Source organism: Salvelinus sp. IW2-2015, linkage group LG6.1 (genome assembly GCF_002910315.2).
Source record: "Salvelinus sp. IW2-2015 linkage group LG6.1, ASM291031v2, whole genome shotgun sequence".
Classification (NCBI taxonomy): Eukaryota; Metazoa; Chordata; class Actinopteri; order Salmoniformes; family Salmonidae; genus Salvelinus; species Salvelinus sp. IW2-2015.
This window is the reverse complement of record NC_036845.1, coordinates 28,737,477-28,749,657: the sequence shown is the minus strand read 5'-3', so window position 1 is coordinate 28,749,657 and position 12,181 is coordinate 28,737,477. Positions and strand designations below refer to the sequence as shown.

Genomic DNA, 12,181 nt, shown 5'->3' with positions numbered 1-12,181 from the left:
GAGAGAGTACAACCCACCAAAGAACAGGATGACATCATCAGGAGCCACTTGTTTCCACATAAGAATTTGTGAGTACAGTCAGATAGTTGAGGTCATTGAGGGTGGAGGTGTGCCTGCAGAGTTTTATTTTTTACAACTGTGATTTTGCCCGGACACATTCCTGTGCTTCTAGGCCACTTAACATTTCCGAAGACATTGAGGCATTGAGAGCTTGTTGTTCACACTGATTTTTTCTGTGTTTTTCCATTCACTGTAATGACATAATGGCTCAGGATCATTCATTTTTTTTGTCTAGCTTGTTACACTGCTTGATGGTAAGTGGAGTGTTGCTTTATTGTTTTAAAACAAATCTTTTTTTTTTTACTTTTTATTTTATCCCATTTTCTTTTTAACCATAAACTATGTAATCAAGGCTCGTTTTGAGACTGTCATACAGGTTGTTCTCTGATAAGGATGTTTTCTCATCAAAGGTTAGATTGCTTATCGATTTTACATTCGAATGGATCTAAAGTCCTCCTGTCCTGTCAAAAAGCCCTATCCTGGCTTATAGGACCAGACAGGTCTGTCTAATAAATCATCTACATTACGTTTTATATATGTAATGTAAACAAAATATACCAACATGTTAAAGTGTGGTCCCATGTTTTATGAGTGAAATACAGATCCCAGAAATGTTCATATGTACAATTTGTGCACACTTTTGTTTACATCTGTTAGTGGAATTTTTCTTTTGCGAGATAATCTCATAACTAACAGGTGTGGTCATTAGAAGCTGATTAACACACAGCTCATTAACAGTGTGCATCTTGTGGCTAGGGAAAATAATAAGGCCACTCTTAAATGTGGCAGCTTGTCACACAACACAATGCACGAGTCTTAGTTTTGAGGGACGTGCAATTGGATGCTGACTGCTGGGAATGTCCCCAGAGCTGTTGCCAGGATTGTGTTAATTTCAACATCAGCCGCCTCCATGTCTTTTAGAGATTTGGCGTAGTCACGTTCACCGCAGATCGTGTACCCGCAGCCAGACCTCCAATTGGTTCTTCACCTGCGGATCATCTGAGCCAGCCCGGAGAGCTGATGAATCGTGGGGTTGCATCAACAGATAGAATTTTCCTGCACAAACTGTAGAAACTTCTAGGGAGTATCTGCGTGCTGTTCGTCTTACACCAGGGTCTTGACTCTGACTGCAGTTTGGCGTTGTACCGTGACTTCAGTGGCCAAATGCTCACTTCAATGGCACTGGCATGGCTGGAGAAGTCTGTTTTCGTAGGATGAATTCCCGTTTAACTGTACAGGCAGATGGTGCCCGTGTGGGCAGGCGGTGTGCTGATGTAACGTTGTGAACCAGTGCCCCATGTTGCTGTGGGGTTATGGTAATGGATAGAGGACAACACACAATTGCTTTTATGTGGCAATTTGAATGCACAGAGATAACGTGACAAGATCTAGGCCATTGTTTGTGCATTCATCAGCAGCCATACTAATTTTCCAGCATGCTATGCATGCCCATGTGCATGGATCTGTGCCAACTCCTGGAAGTTGTAAATGTCCCAGTTCTTCCATGGCCTGCATGACTCACCAGAATGTTCATTGAGCTGTTTGGGATGCTCTGTGTTCGACGCATCGTTGTAACTTGCGGCATGCCATTGAAAGGAGTGGGAAAACATTCTCAGGACAATCCAGCTTCCTCAGGTGATCAAGATTGGGGTAAGTGATTTATTTCAGTTGAGATTCTTATATCACTGTGACTCAGTAATCTTAAAAATTGTTGCATGTTGCGTTTATATTTTTGCTCAGTGTGTTACTGTATGCTAAATGTAGCCATGAATGTTAAGTGACACATTTGGAGTAGTTTTGTATGTTTTTTCAGCTTAGGTTAACTATCATTTCCTGAAAATAGAAAGAAGACCATTTGTATCAACTCTTTTAGCAAGATAGAGGGGGGGGTGAAACCATTGATGGTGTCCATCTGTAGTGAGTGCTGGCTCTGGCAGTATATCAGTGGTTTGCTGTCACGTGGATGGGCTGCAGGCACAGGTAGTGACATGCTGACAACAGGACATCCGAAGAGCCCATGAAGCTAAGGGTTTGTGTATGAGGTTCCTTTAATGATTTGGTCTAGAGATCTGGCAGATATAATGGCTGGGGGGAAGGAAGGTCTAGCTGTCCTCAACAGGTGTTTACGGAATTATTCAAAAAGAGAATTAGACATGCGGGAAAAGTGCTGAATGAGGTAGGAGCACACAAAGCAGCGTCAGCCACACTTTTAGACATTGGTAAAGGATTCAACTCAGTTTAGTTGAAATTAGTCATCAGTCAAATGTGACAAAAACCGTATGAGGAACAGCCTTTGAGCGGCTTTGTAACCTACATCTCGTTCGTTCGGTCGCGCAGTGCTTTGGTCACTGATATCTTTTGCCCTACTGTGTTTTCTGTGGACTGCGCCTGTTCTGTTCCTAGTCGTGGTCAGTGAGACTGGAGCAGGGTGATGATGTGTATGGACTGCTGTGGTGGGCTCTGATGATTATCAGGAGTCGATGGAGATGAGTGTGGAAACTGTCAGAGAGCGGGCGATGTAGGCTACATCTTTGTCACCCACCCCAGGTAGATTTTTGACATTTTGGGCCTGACAAAAACTGTTGATTATTTATTGTTTCGAGGGTCCTGATATGCAATGATCAGTCTATTTAGAGTCGACGAGGAGCACTTCTATATGTGGGTGTTAGTTCTAGTTTCTAGTTTGAGCCTATGATGCCATGAGTAGAATGTTCTGAGTCTTAAGTGAATGTTGTAGTTCTGTCTGTTGGTGTGATGATCTCGTCGCGTCTAGTGTTCTCTGAAGGCATACAGTGAGAGTGACCGAGTTCTGCATGTGGATACCTGGTGTGTTTTGCAGGTGTACAGTGAAAGTGTCATCCCGGGTATTGATTCAGGCACCAGCCGGAGTGAGGACTCCTAAAACGAGCTCATGAATCCTGGGAGTCTTTTCTGGTTTCGTAGGTGAGTAGGTTACGATGATCTATGGTGGGACTAGCGGTTACTGGAACTTCCAAACGTGTTGTTGTGTTTTTGATCGTGGTTTTATTGTTTTAGTTTATTTATCTGTATTGTAATTTACTGTGTGTGTGGTTGATTTTCTTTTGTTGATAAGGGTTATGTCTCTGTGGGTTGGACCTCTTGTTTCTGTGTCTGCGTGTCTCCCAGGTTGTTGTCGTCAGTGCGTGACTTTGTGACGGGCTGTAACATCCATGAGTACTGGCTTCACTCCAAGGTCCACCCTAACCTTCTTCTGTCAGGAGGAATCAGCTCGGAGTCACCCTGCACTAAAGGTCTGAGCGGGAGGATGAGAGAGAGCGAAATAGAGAGATGAGAGAGGTGATGAGTGAGAGGGACGAATACTCCACCACGCATAACCAAAGACAACTCTCACCACCGCCCCTCCCTCCCTCTGTCTGTAGGAGTAAGCGTAGGTTTACTCACTACGCATGGGCCCAGCTGAGACAGATGGGGAACATTCTGACACGGAATCAGTGGAGGTGGCTGTCTGAACAACTTTGGTGGGAGACTACTACACGTCAACATGAGGTCGGTCAGGCTATCCCAAACATCACCGTGTCGCAAATGGAACCTATAGTGTCTGTCCAAAGTGCTGCAGTAAATAGGATGAATTTGGGACCGGGCACTCTCTAAAAAATCAACCTCCCTTTTGTTATATGTGCATTAGAACGTGCTTAGTAGCACTGAAGTCATATACAATGAGATAGTTCATGAGTGTATCTTGTAAACTTTTCATATAAGTCTCATTGTTTAGCATGGATTTGGGAGGGGGAATAATGCCTCCGTGTAGATGTCATGTATACATTGCATGTTGTAGTGTGTAAGTTAGTTGGTCTGTGTTGCTGTGTTTTGTTCCTGTCAGGCTGACTTTGACAATCCGCTACCGTTACTATGAATAGGAGGAGAGGAGGAGCAGAGATTCTGCCATCCCTAGGCTTCTTCTTCGAAGTCTTCCTTAAACATCGTTTCAGACAGGTAGCGTGTCTTCCTCTTCTTCTCTTCCTATGAAGACAACTCGACATTGTTGGATATCCGTTGAATAGATTGCCTCTTGCGAAAGGAACATGTGTAGCTTACATGCTAATTCACTCAAACGTGCTCGCCATGCTAGACACCATATTCTGAATCTTCTCTGTTTGGGCTCTATGTGGAATGGTGGTTGCAAGTGGCTCTGGCCTGGCACAGTCCTTTCCTGACCTGGATGGGAAAAAGATAATGATGCTTCCTGCTGGGGCTGGTGAGTTTACTGGAAATGGGAGACTCTTCTGTTCCCATAACAAACTCTAGTTTCTCACCCCTTAAGAGCTAACGATGTTACTATTCTCTTTCTTTTCTAATGTCATGTACTGAAATTGAACGCATTACTGGTTTTAAATCCACACGGATCATATCCACCCAACAACTGTTTGAGAATAAATGTCCAAGGAGCCAGTGAAGAGAGAGAGGAACCTCCATACAGAGTCAAAGTGAGGAGAGGACCATTTAAAGGGGAACACATAAGTGTGTGTGTGGGCGAAAAATGTTCTTTTTCCTCTGATAGTACTTCTATCCCTCATCTCGTAGGGTTTTTTAAGGTTGAACAGTCTGGTATGTTTTCTCCTCAGACTCGGACTATGAGGAATGCTAACTCGTAGCAGCTGATGTAGACGTGGAGCTCATGGCTTCAGTCAGTATCTGGCGATGACTAGCAAAGTTCACGACTTTAGAAGGTGTTTCTCAACCTGGTCCCAGGGATCAAGGGTGCACGATTTTGTTTTTGCCTAGCTAACCCATGATTAAAATCAATGCCTGATCGATGAGTTGATGTTAATCGACTGTTGTTAGGGCTAGGGCAAAACAAACTGTGGCCCCTTTGGTCCCCGGACAGTATTGAGACACTGCTTTAGACGCTCACAATGCAACACTGATGACCATATGTGGTGTGCTGTGTGTGTGTGTGTGTGTGTGTGTGTGTGTGTGTGTGTGTGGTGTGGTGTGGTGTGTGTGTGTGTGTGTGTGTGTGTGTGTGTGTGTGTTGTGTGGTGTGTGTGTGTGGGGGGTGTGTGTGTGTGTGTGTGTGTGTTGGCGTGTGGTGGCAGTGTGTGTGTGTGTGGCGCATAGATTGGTGTGCGTGCGTTGTGTGTGTGGATTTTGACGGCTGTTCTTCCTCCCCTCTCAGTGGCAACGTTGCAATGCTATGGAGAGCTGGGGTGATGGCAAGATCGCTGCGTTGAAATTGAAGGAGAATTCGTGATACATGCCTGAGTGGCAGAGTCCATCATCTTCCTCTGGGAACCCCCTGTTGTAAGACACCTACACAACAACCATCACACACACACCACACAACACACCACGACACACTACACACACAACCACCACACAACACACACACACACACCACTACCACACACAATCAGTCTTGTACAGCTAACCTACCACACACACACACTACACACACACACACAGCTTGGGGCGGGTTGTTCCTTTCTGTTGGACAATAAGCATAATGTGTGTGCTGTGTGTGTTCTACGAGGATGGAGAGTCTGAGTGCGCCATGTTTAAAACCGTTCGTGTTGAGTCTAAGTTGGACTGGAGTATGCATGAGCTCCAGTAGGAGACTGTCGGAGTACTGCGAGGAACCCAGCATCAGAGGAACTAAGGAGCCTCCTCGATACAGGTATGTATTATATCATCTGTTTGTACTGGTAGTTACGATTTTTACTGAGAGCATCCCTAATATATTCATATTACGTATATGGGTACTACCTTTAACCAGAGTCACTTAAAGGGAAAGGTGCTATTTGGGATACGGAATGTCTATGTTAGATTGACTCAGTGCTGTGAGCCTCTCTTATCGCGCCCCGTGGTGATGAGGAAACAGAAGAAGTCCAGTAACTGGAGCGAAGTATGAAAGATGCTAGACTAGAGATGAGAAGACACGATGACCTGTTTACAGGATGATCCCTAAACCGTGGCAAAGACTACGCAAGAGGAGAGCCTGCCGTCAACACCTGTGAGGAGGAGTTGATGTTAAGCATGCAAGGGTGGGGTGTGTGTGGTGTACCCACTATGTCTACCTGTCTACTGGCCCACCTGTCCAACCTGTCATGTCCCTGTAACCTTTCCCTTGTCTCGCAGACCGTCAGGTTGTTCCAACGTGAACATCCTTTCATGATGTGGTGTGGTTCACCCGTATTGCAGCCAATTCAGCCATAGGTGGTCTCCATGCTCAACACCATGTACACACTCTTCGACACACTCAGCGCAGAAGCCCGGTTTCAAGGTGTGTGTGTGTGGTGTGTGTGTGTGTGTGTGTGTGTGTGTGAGAGAGACAACTGATCGCTTGGCGTGTGTGTGTAATATTTAACTATTCTCCGTCTCTAGGTTGAGACCATAGGTATGCATAACATGGTGGTGGCAGGGGCGCCAGAGAAGAAATAATACCACGCCCACAACATCTGCGAATGCCCGGCATGGTGCGCTCTTAGACCACCTCAAACCCTCCAATGGCACAAATACAAGATCAGAGTGGTCAGTGGAACGCAAATAGGACCACTCATCGATCTCAGTGGCTTGGTGCTGTTGCGTATACGGCATGTGTGTTGAGCGAGCCGTTTTAAGTTGGTCAGAACATGAGGTATGCGTTGCAGGGATCCAGTCTGGATGGTTGGCGGGGTGTGGCGCATAAATGCACGCTACGGTCTTCCATGGCGACACAGTCCACACCGCTATTTCCAAGCCATGGAGAGCAACGGCAAGGTAACAGTGTGAGAGAGCGAAGAGGGGACAGACAGACAGAGAGACAGACAGACACGAAGAGACAGACACAGAGAGACAGACACAGACACAGAGGAAGACAGACAGCACGAGAGAGAGACTAGACACAGAAGACACAGAGAAGATAAGGATTGAGAGAGATGAGAGATGACGAGAGAGGAGAAGAGAGGGTGAATGCACAGACAGACGACAGACGACAGACAGACAGACAGACAGTACAGACACAATGACGACGCAGACAAGACAGACAGACAGACAGGACAGACAGACAAGACAGACAGACCAAGCAAAGCACTAGCAACAGACAGCAAACAGTACGACAGTCCAGGGACAGAAGATGAGAAAGATGAGAAGAGAGAGGAGAGAGAGGAGTGAAAGATGGTAATACAGACACAGAGAAGACAGAACTACCCGAGAGATACGCAAGACACCAGACAGCAGACAGAGCAACAAGACAGACCAGACAGACGACAGACAGACAACAGAAAGACAGACAGGACAGACAGACGAGACAGAAGACAGACAGACAGACAGACGAGCAGACAACAGAGAAGATACGAAACAGACAGACCGACAGACAGAAAGACAAGACAAAAGACAGAGGCAGACAAGACAGACGCGAGAAAGTCAAAGAAAAGGGGGGAGAGAAAGCATAAATGAAGTCATTTCTAACATCTTCTATTCATCCGTGTTTCTATGCTGATTATGATGATCTGACTCTTCTCTCTCTTCTCTGTTCCACGAAGATGCACAGTACAGCATCTAGGTCAGCGCTACCATGAGCATGAAAGAACAAGTCATTTCAATTCGAAAAGGACGAGGCGACTATCACCATCAAGGTCAGGGTCACCAATGTCACAATGGCACCGTCACCGACACCTGTAGTACTAGACGACACTGGGTATTCATGTCGCGCGTGATGCCTGCTTCAATTTTGAAATTATTGAAGAAGCCAGCACGGATCTCTCGTCTTCATATTCAGAATAAATATTATGAGCATAGATAATTAGGTGATTATTTTCTATGGTCATGGCCTCCACTTACAGACACGCTGAGGGCTAGACATATTACTGAAATGAACTTATTATTTCCCAATCGATGTCCACAAAACATTCTAAATTTTCGTCCATGGAAACAGTTGTTCTGTATCAGATGATTTGTGTAAACATTCTCATGCGTGCTCCAAGCTGTTTTTAAGCCTTTCTGGGAGAATCTGAGAACGAAGAGACCAATGTGCTTATAATTTGTGTGTCAAACTATTTTAATCAATCAACATCACCTAACTGGTATTCGTAACCATAGATTGGTGTTGGGGTCCTAAATGTCATCACTGGGTCTGTCTTTGAGTCCAAAGGAAATGTCAAGTAAATGACGCTAACTGGTTCGTGAGCCAGACAGCTATGTTGAATCATGAGTTGCAGAGACCTTGATGAGAAGTGATCAACTGCTGTCCTGATAATCAGCTGTCTGGCTCACGAAGCTTTGCATCATTTACTTAGCATTTCTTTGGACTCAAAGACAGACCGTGATTGACATTTTAGACCCAACCCAGCTATGGTTTGCGAATACCAGTTTAGGGTGATGTTGATGATTAAGATAGTTGTCCCGAAACACAATTTAAGACAGTTGTCTCTCGTTTCAGATTCTCAGAATGCTTTAAAAACAGCTTGGAGCAAGCAGGGAGAAGTTGTTACACACATCTGATTAAGAACAACTGTTTCCTTGGGCGAAATGTGAAATGTTTTGATGACATCGATTGGGAAATATGCATTCTTTCAGTTATGGTTTAGGCATTTCCTCCTCCATGTGTTGAAGTGGGAGGGCATGAATAGACATATAATCAATCTAATTATATGCAGATCATCATGACTTTGATTCTGAATGGGAAGACGAGAGTCCGTGCGGCTTCAAATTTCAATGACTCAGCTGCGGACATGAATACAGTTGGTCGCTATAGGTTTAAGGGTCGTACGTTGCATTGTGGACATTGGGACCGACTTGATGGTGATAGTGCTCTCTTTCGAAGATGAAGTGACTTCTTAGGTGCTCATAGGTAGCGCTTGCTGAGCTGTATGTGCATCTCTGAACAGAGAAGAGAAGAGGTCAGATAAGTCATATCAGTCATAGAACACTGGATCAATAGAAGATGTTAGAAATTCATAACTTCATTTATATTTTCCTCTCCCACTCCTTTCTTGACTTTTCTGTCCTGTCGTCTGTCTGTCTGTCTTGTCTGTCTGTCTGTTCTGTCTTGTCTGTCTGTCTGTCTGTTGTCTCGTTGTCTGTCTTGTCTGTCTGTCTGTCTGTCTGTTCTGTCTGTCTGTCTGTCTGTCTGTCCGTCTGTCTGTCTGTCTGTCTGTCTGTCTGTCTGTCTGATCTGTCTGTCTGGTCTGTCTGTCTGTCTGTCTGTGCATCACCTCTCTCTCTCCTCTCTCTCTTCTTCTCTCTCTCTCTCTCTCTCTCTCTCTCTCTCTGTCCTGTCTGTCTGTCTGTCTGTTTCTGTCTGTCTGTCTGTCTGTCTGTCTGTCTGTCTGTTGTCTGTCTGTCTGTTCTGTCTGTCTGTTGTCTGTCTTCTGTCTGTTGCATCACTCTCTCTAGACAGACAGACAGACAGAGAAAGTCAAAGAAAAGGAGTGGGAGAGGAAAAGATAAATGAAGATGAATTTCTAACATCTTCTATTGATCCAGGTGTTCTATGACTGATATGACTGATCTGACTCTTCTCTCTCTCTCTCTGTTCAGGAGATGCACATACAGCTCAGCAGCGCTACCTATGAGCACCTGAAGGGAAGTCACTTCATCTTCGAAAGGAGAGGCACTATCACCATCAAGGTCAGGGGTCACCAATGTCACAATGGCAACCGTACCGACCCCTGTAACTATAGCGACCAACTGGTATTCATGTCCGCAGCGTGAGGTCATTTGAAATTTGAAGCCAGCACGGACTCTCCGTCTTCCCATTCAGGAATCAAAGTCATTATGACGCATATAATTAGAGTGATTATATTTCTATGTCATGGCCCTCCCACTTACAACACAGCTGGAGGGCTAAGACCATAATTACTGAAATGAATGCTATTATTTCCCAATCGATGTCATCAAAACATTCTAATTTTCGCCCAAGGAAACAGTTGTTCTGTAATCAGATGTTTGTGTAACAACCTTCTCCCTGCTGTTGCTCCAAGCTGTTTTTAAAGCATTCTGGGAGAATCTGAGAACGAGAGACCAACTGTCTTATAATTTGTGTGTCAACTATTTTAAWCAATCAACATCACCCTAAACTGGTATTCGCAAACCATAGCTTGGTGTTGGGGGTCTAAATGTCATCACTGGGTCTGTCTTTGAGTCCAAAGGAAATGCTAAAGTAAATGACTGCTAAAGGTTCGTGAGCCAGACAGCTGATTATCAGGAGGCAGCAGTGACTCACTTTCTCATCAAAGGCTCTCTGCAACTTTCATGATCAACATAGCTGTCCATTAAATCCAACTCTTATCACTTACTCACACAGCGTGTGTGTGTGTGTGTGTGTGTGTGTGTATGTGTGTGTGTGTGTGCCTGTGTGTCTGTATGCTTGCTTATGCATCCTGTGTGTATATGAGCTGTGTATATGACCTGTGTCTATGAGCTTTGCCTGTATTTGTGTGATTTGTCATCCTCTTTCCCAATTGAAATTTGAATTGAAATCCCTCCCCCCCAGGGTTGTAGAGATTGAGACATACTGGCTGAACAGGAAGAGGGATAAGGATGGGGGTGCCCAGGCTGCCTGTCCCCAGTTTGAGACCCAGACCATCAGCAAGGCCATCAGTAAGGCCACTATCTCAGCCCCTGAAACCAGCGGAGACCACGACAGACTGGTAAAGTAGCCTACTGTATCTATGGTCTGGTGCTTTCTGTCAATAACTCTGCTCTAAGGAAAGAGATAAGGAAATATATTGTGATTGGCTGCCCTGAGGGCACATATGAATTCATTTTGATTTTAAATGGGGAACATTTATGTTGTGAAGAAATCAAATGAAACATCACAACTGCTCATAGCAGATAGTCAATATAATAATATTTCCACTCTCAGCCCATATCAAAATCTTATGAAATTAGCGTTGTGCCTGGACTGCTCGTGGCTCAGCTTAACTGTTACATCAAATACCTTGCTAAATCTTGAGAGTCTTTGTTTTCATGTCGTCGATCTGTCCCTCGTGTCATGGCTCTATCCCTCGCTCCTTGATCCAGGTGTTCCCGTCGGTGGCAAGGGAGGATGAGGATGATGTGAAGTCCATACGTTCCCACCGTATCAAGATGGATATCTCGGGCCATCACTCCCTGGTGGAGTCTCTGGAGGAATGCCGTGCTGAGGAGATGTCTGTCAGCAAGGTGAGAAGGGTGAGACTCACACTGCTGGATTGTTACCTATGGAGTTCACTTAGACTGAAGAATAGAGTTCAGATTTTACTCTGATACATTTTCTCTCTCTCTCTCTCTCTCTCCGCTTTTTTCACCTATTCCTTTATTTCTGCCCTCTCCCCTCTCACTCCCCTCTTTCATTCTGTCCTCCTTTCTCTTGCCCCTCTTTTTCTACCTCTCTCTTTTCTCCCTCTGCCCCCCCTCTCTCCCAGTCTCACTATAAGGATGCCCTCCACCATAACAACGGTCTACAGGACAGTCACATTGAGCTAGACTCTCCAGAGTTTGACGTGCATAATTCCATCATGGCATCTCCAGACGGCTCCATTGACTCCCACTGCTCAGAGAAGAGYGCCATGTGCTCCGTGTCGTGAACCCTTAGTCACCATGGCGATATAGGCCACTTAGGGCGAAGGCTCAAGCTGTGGCTGTGTATAAATAATGATAGTTATACTATAACTTTCTTGAAAAAAATTATGCTTTTCTATAGTTGTTTCATTTGTTACAAAACGCTGAAGGCTCGGGTAACATTTAACCATGGACATTGTTTTGTTGCAGAGCGCTGCTGTGCCTTATTTGTCCAATGTGTCCATGTTATGGCAATCTACAGTATGTGCGATTAAAGTAGTCCAGGCTAATTTGTGATAACGCCAGAAATGTTTTATCTGTATAAAGATTAGTCACACATGTTTAATAATATCCTGTTGACCTGACATAAAAGAGAATGTATATGATTCCTACATATTGAATAGAGCACATGTAGTTACTTTGTAACACGTACTAAATGTATTCTGCCTTTCACTGTTAGCTCCCGCTGCACTGCGTGAGTTCACTCCGCTGTGTTAGCCTCTCTCACGCATAGCCTACTGCACAACAGAACGGAACAACATGTCACCGCTGTGGAAATAAAACAAGGTGACAGCATAGCTAGAGCAAGTCTAATGGAGCTTATTTTCATTGACGCGCA

The 12,181-nt window shown here is 44.9% G+C and overlaps 1 protein-coding gene across 1 annotated transcript; it reads left to right on the top strand.

Moving 5' to 3' along the window:
- Positions 1-2,971: 2,971 nt before the first annotated feature.
- LOC139027843 (uncharacterized) lies at positions 2,972-12,144 on the top strand. Its single transcript, XM_070443842.1, has 6 exons — positions 2,972-3,003; positions 3,208-3,274; positions 9,559-9,728; positions 10,514-10,670; positions 11,044-11,193; positions 11,427-12,144. Exons 1-6 carry the CDS (start codon positions 2,972-2,974, stop codon positions 11,586-11,588), a joined length of 738 nt encoding a protein of 245 aa, XP_070299943.1. The 3' UTR covers positions 11,589-12,144.
- The last annotated feature ends 37 nt before the right edge of the window (positions 12,145-12,181 follow it).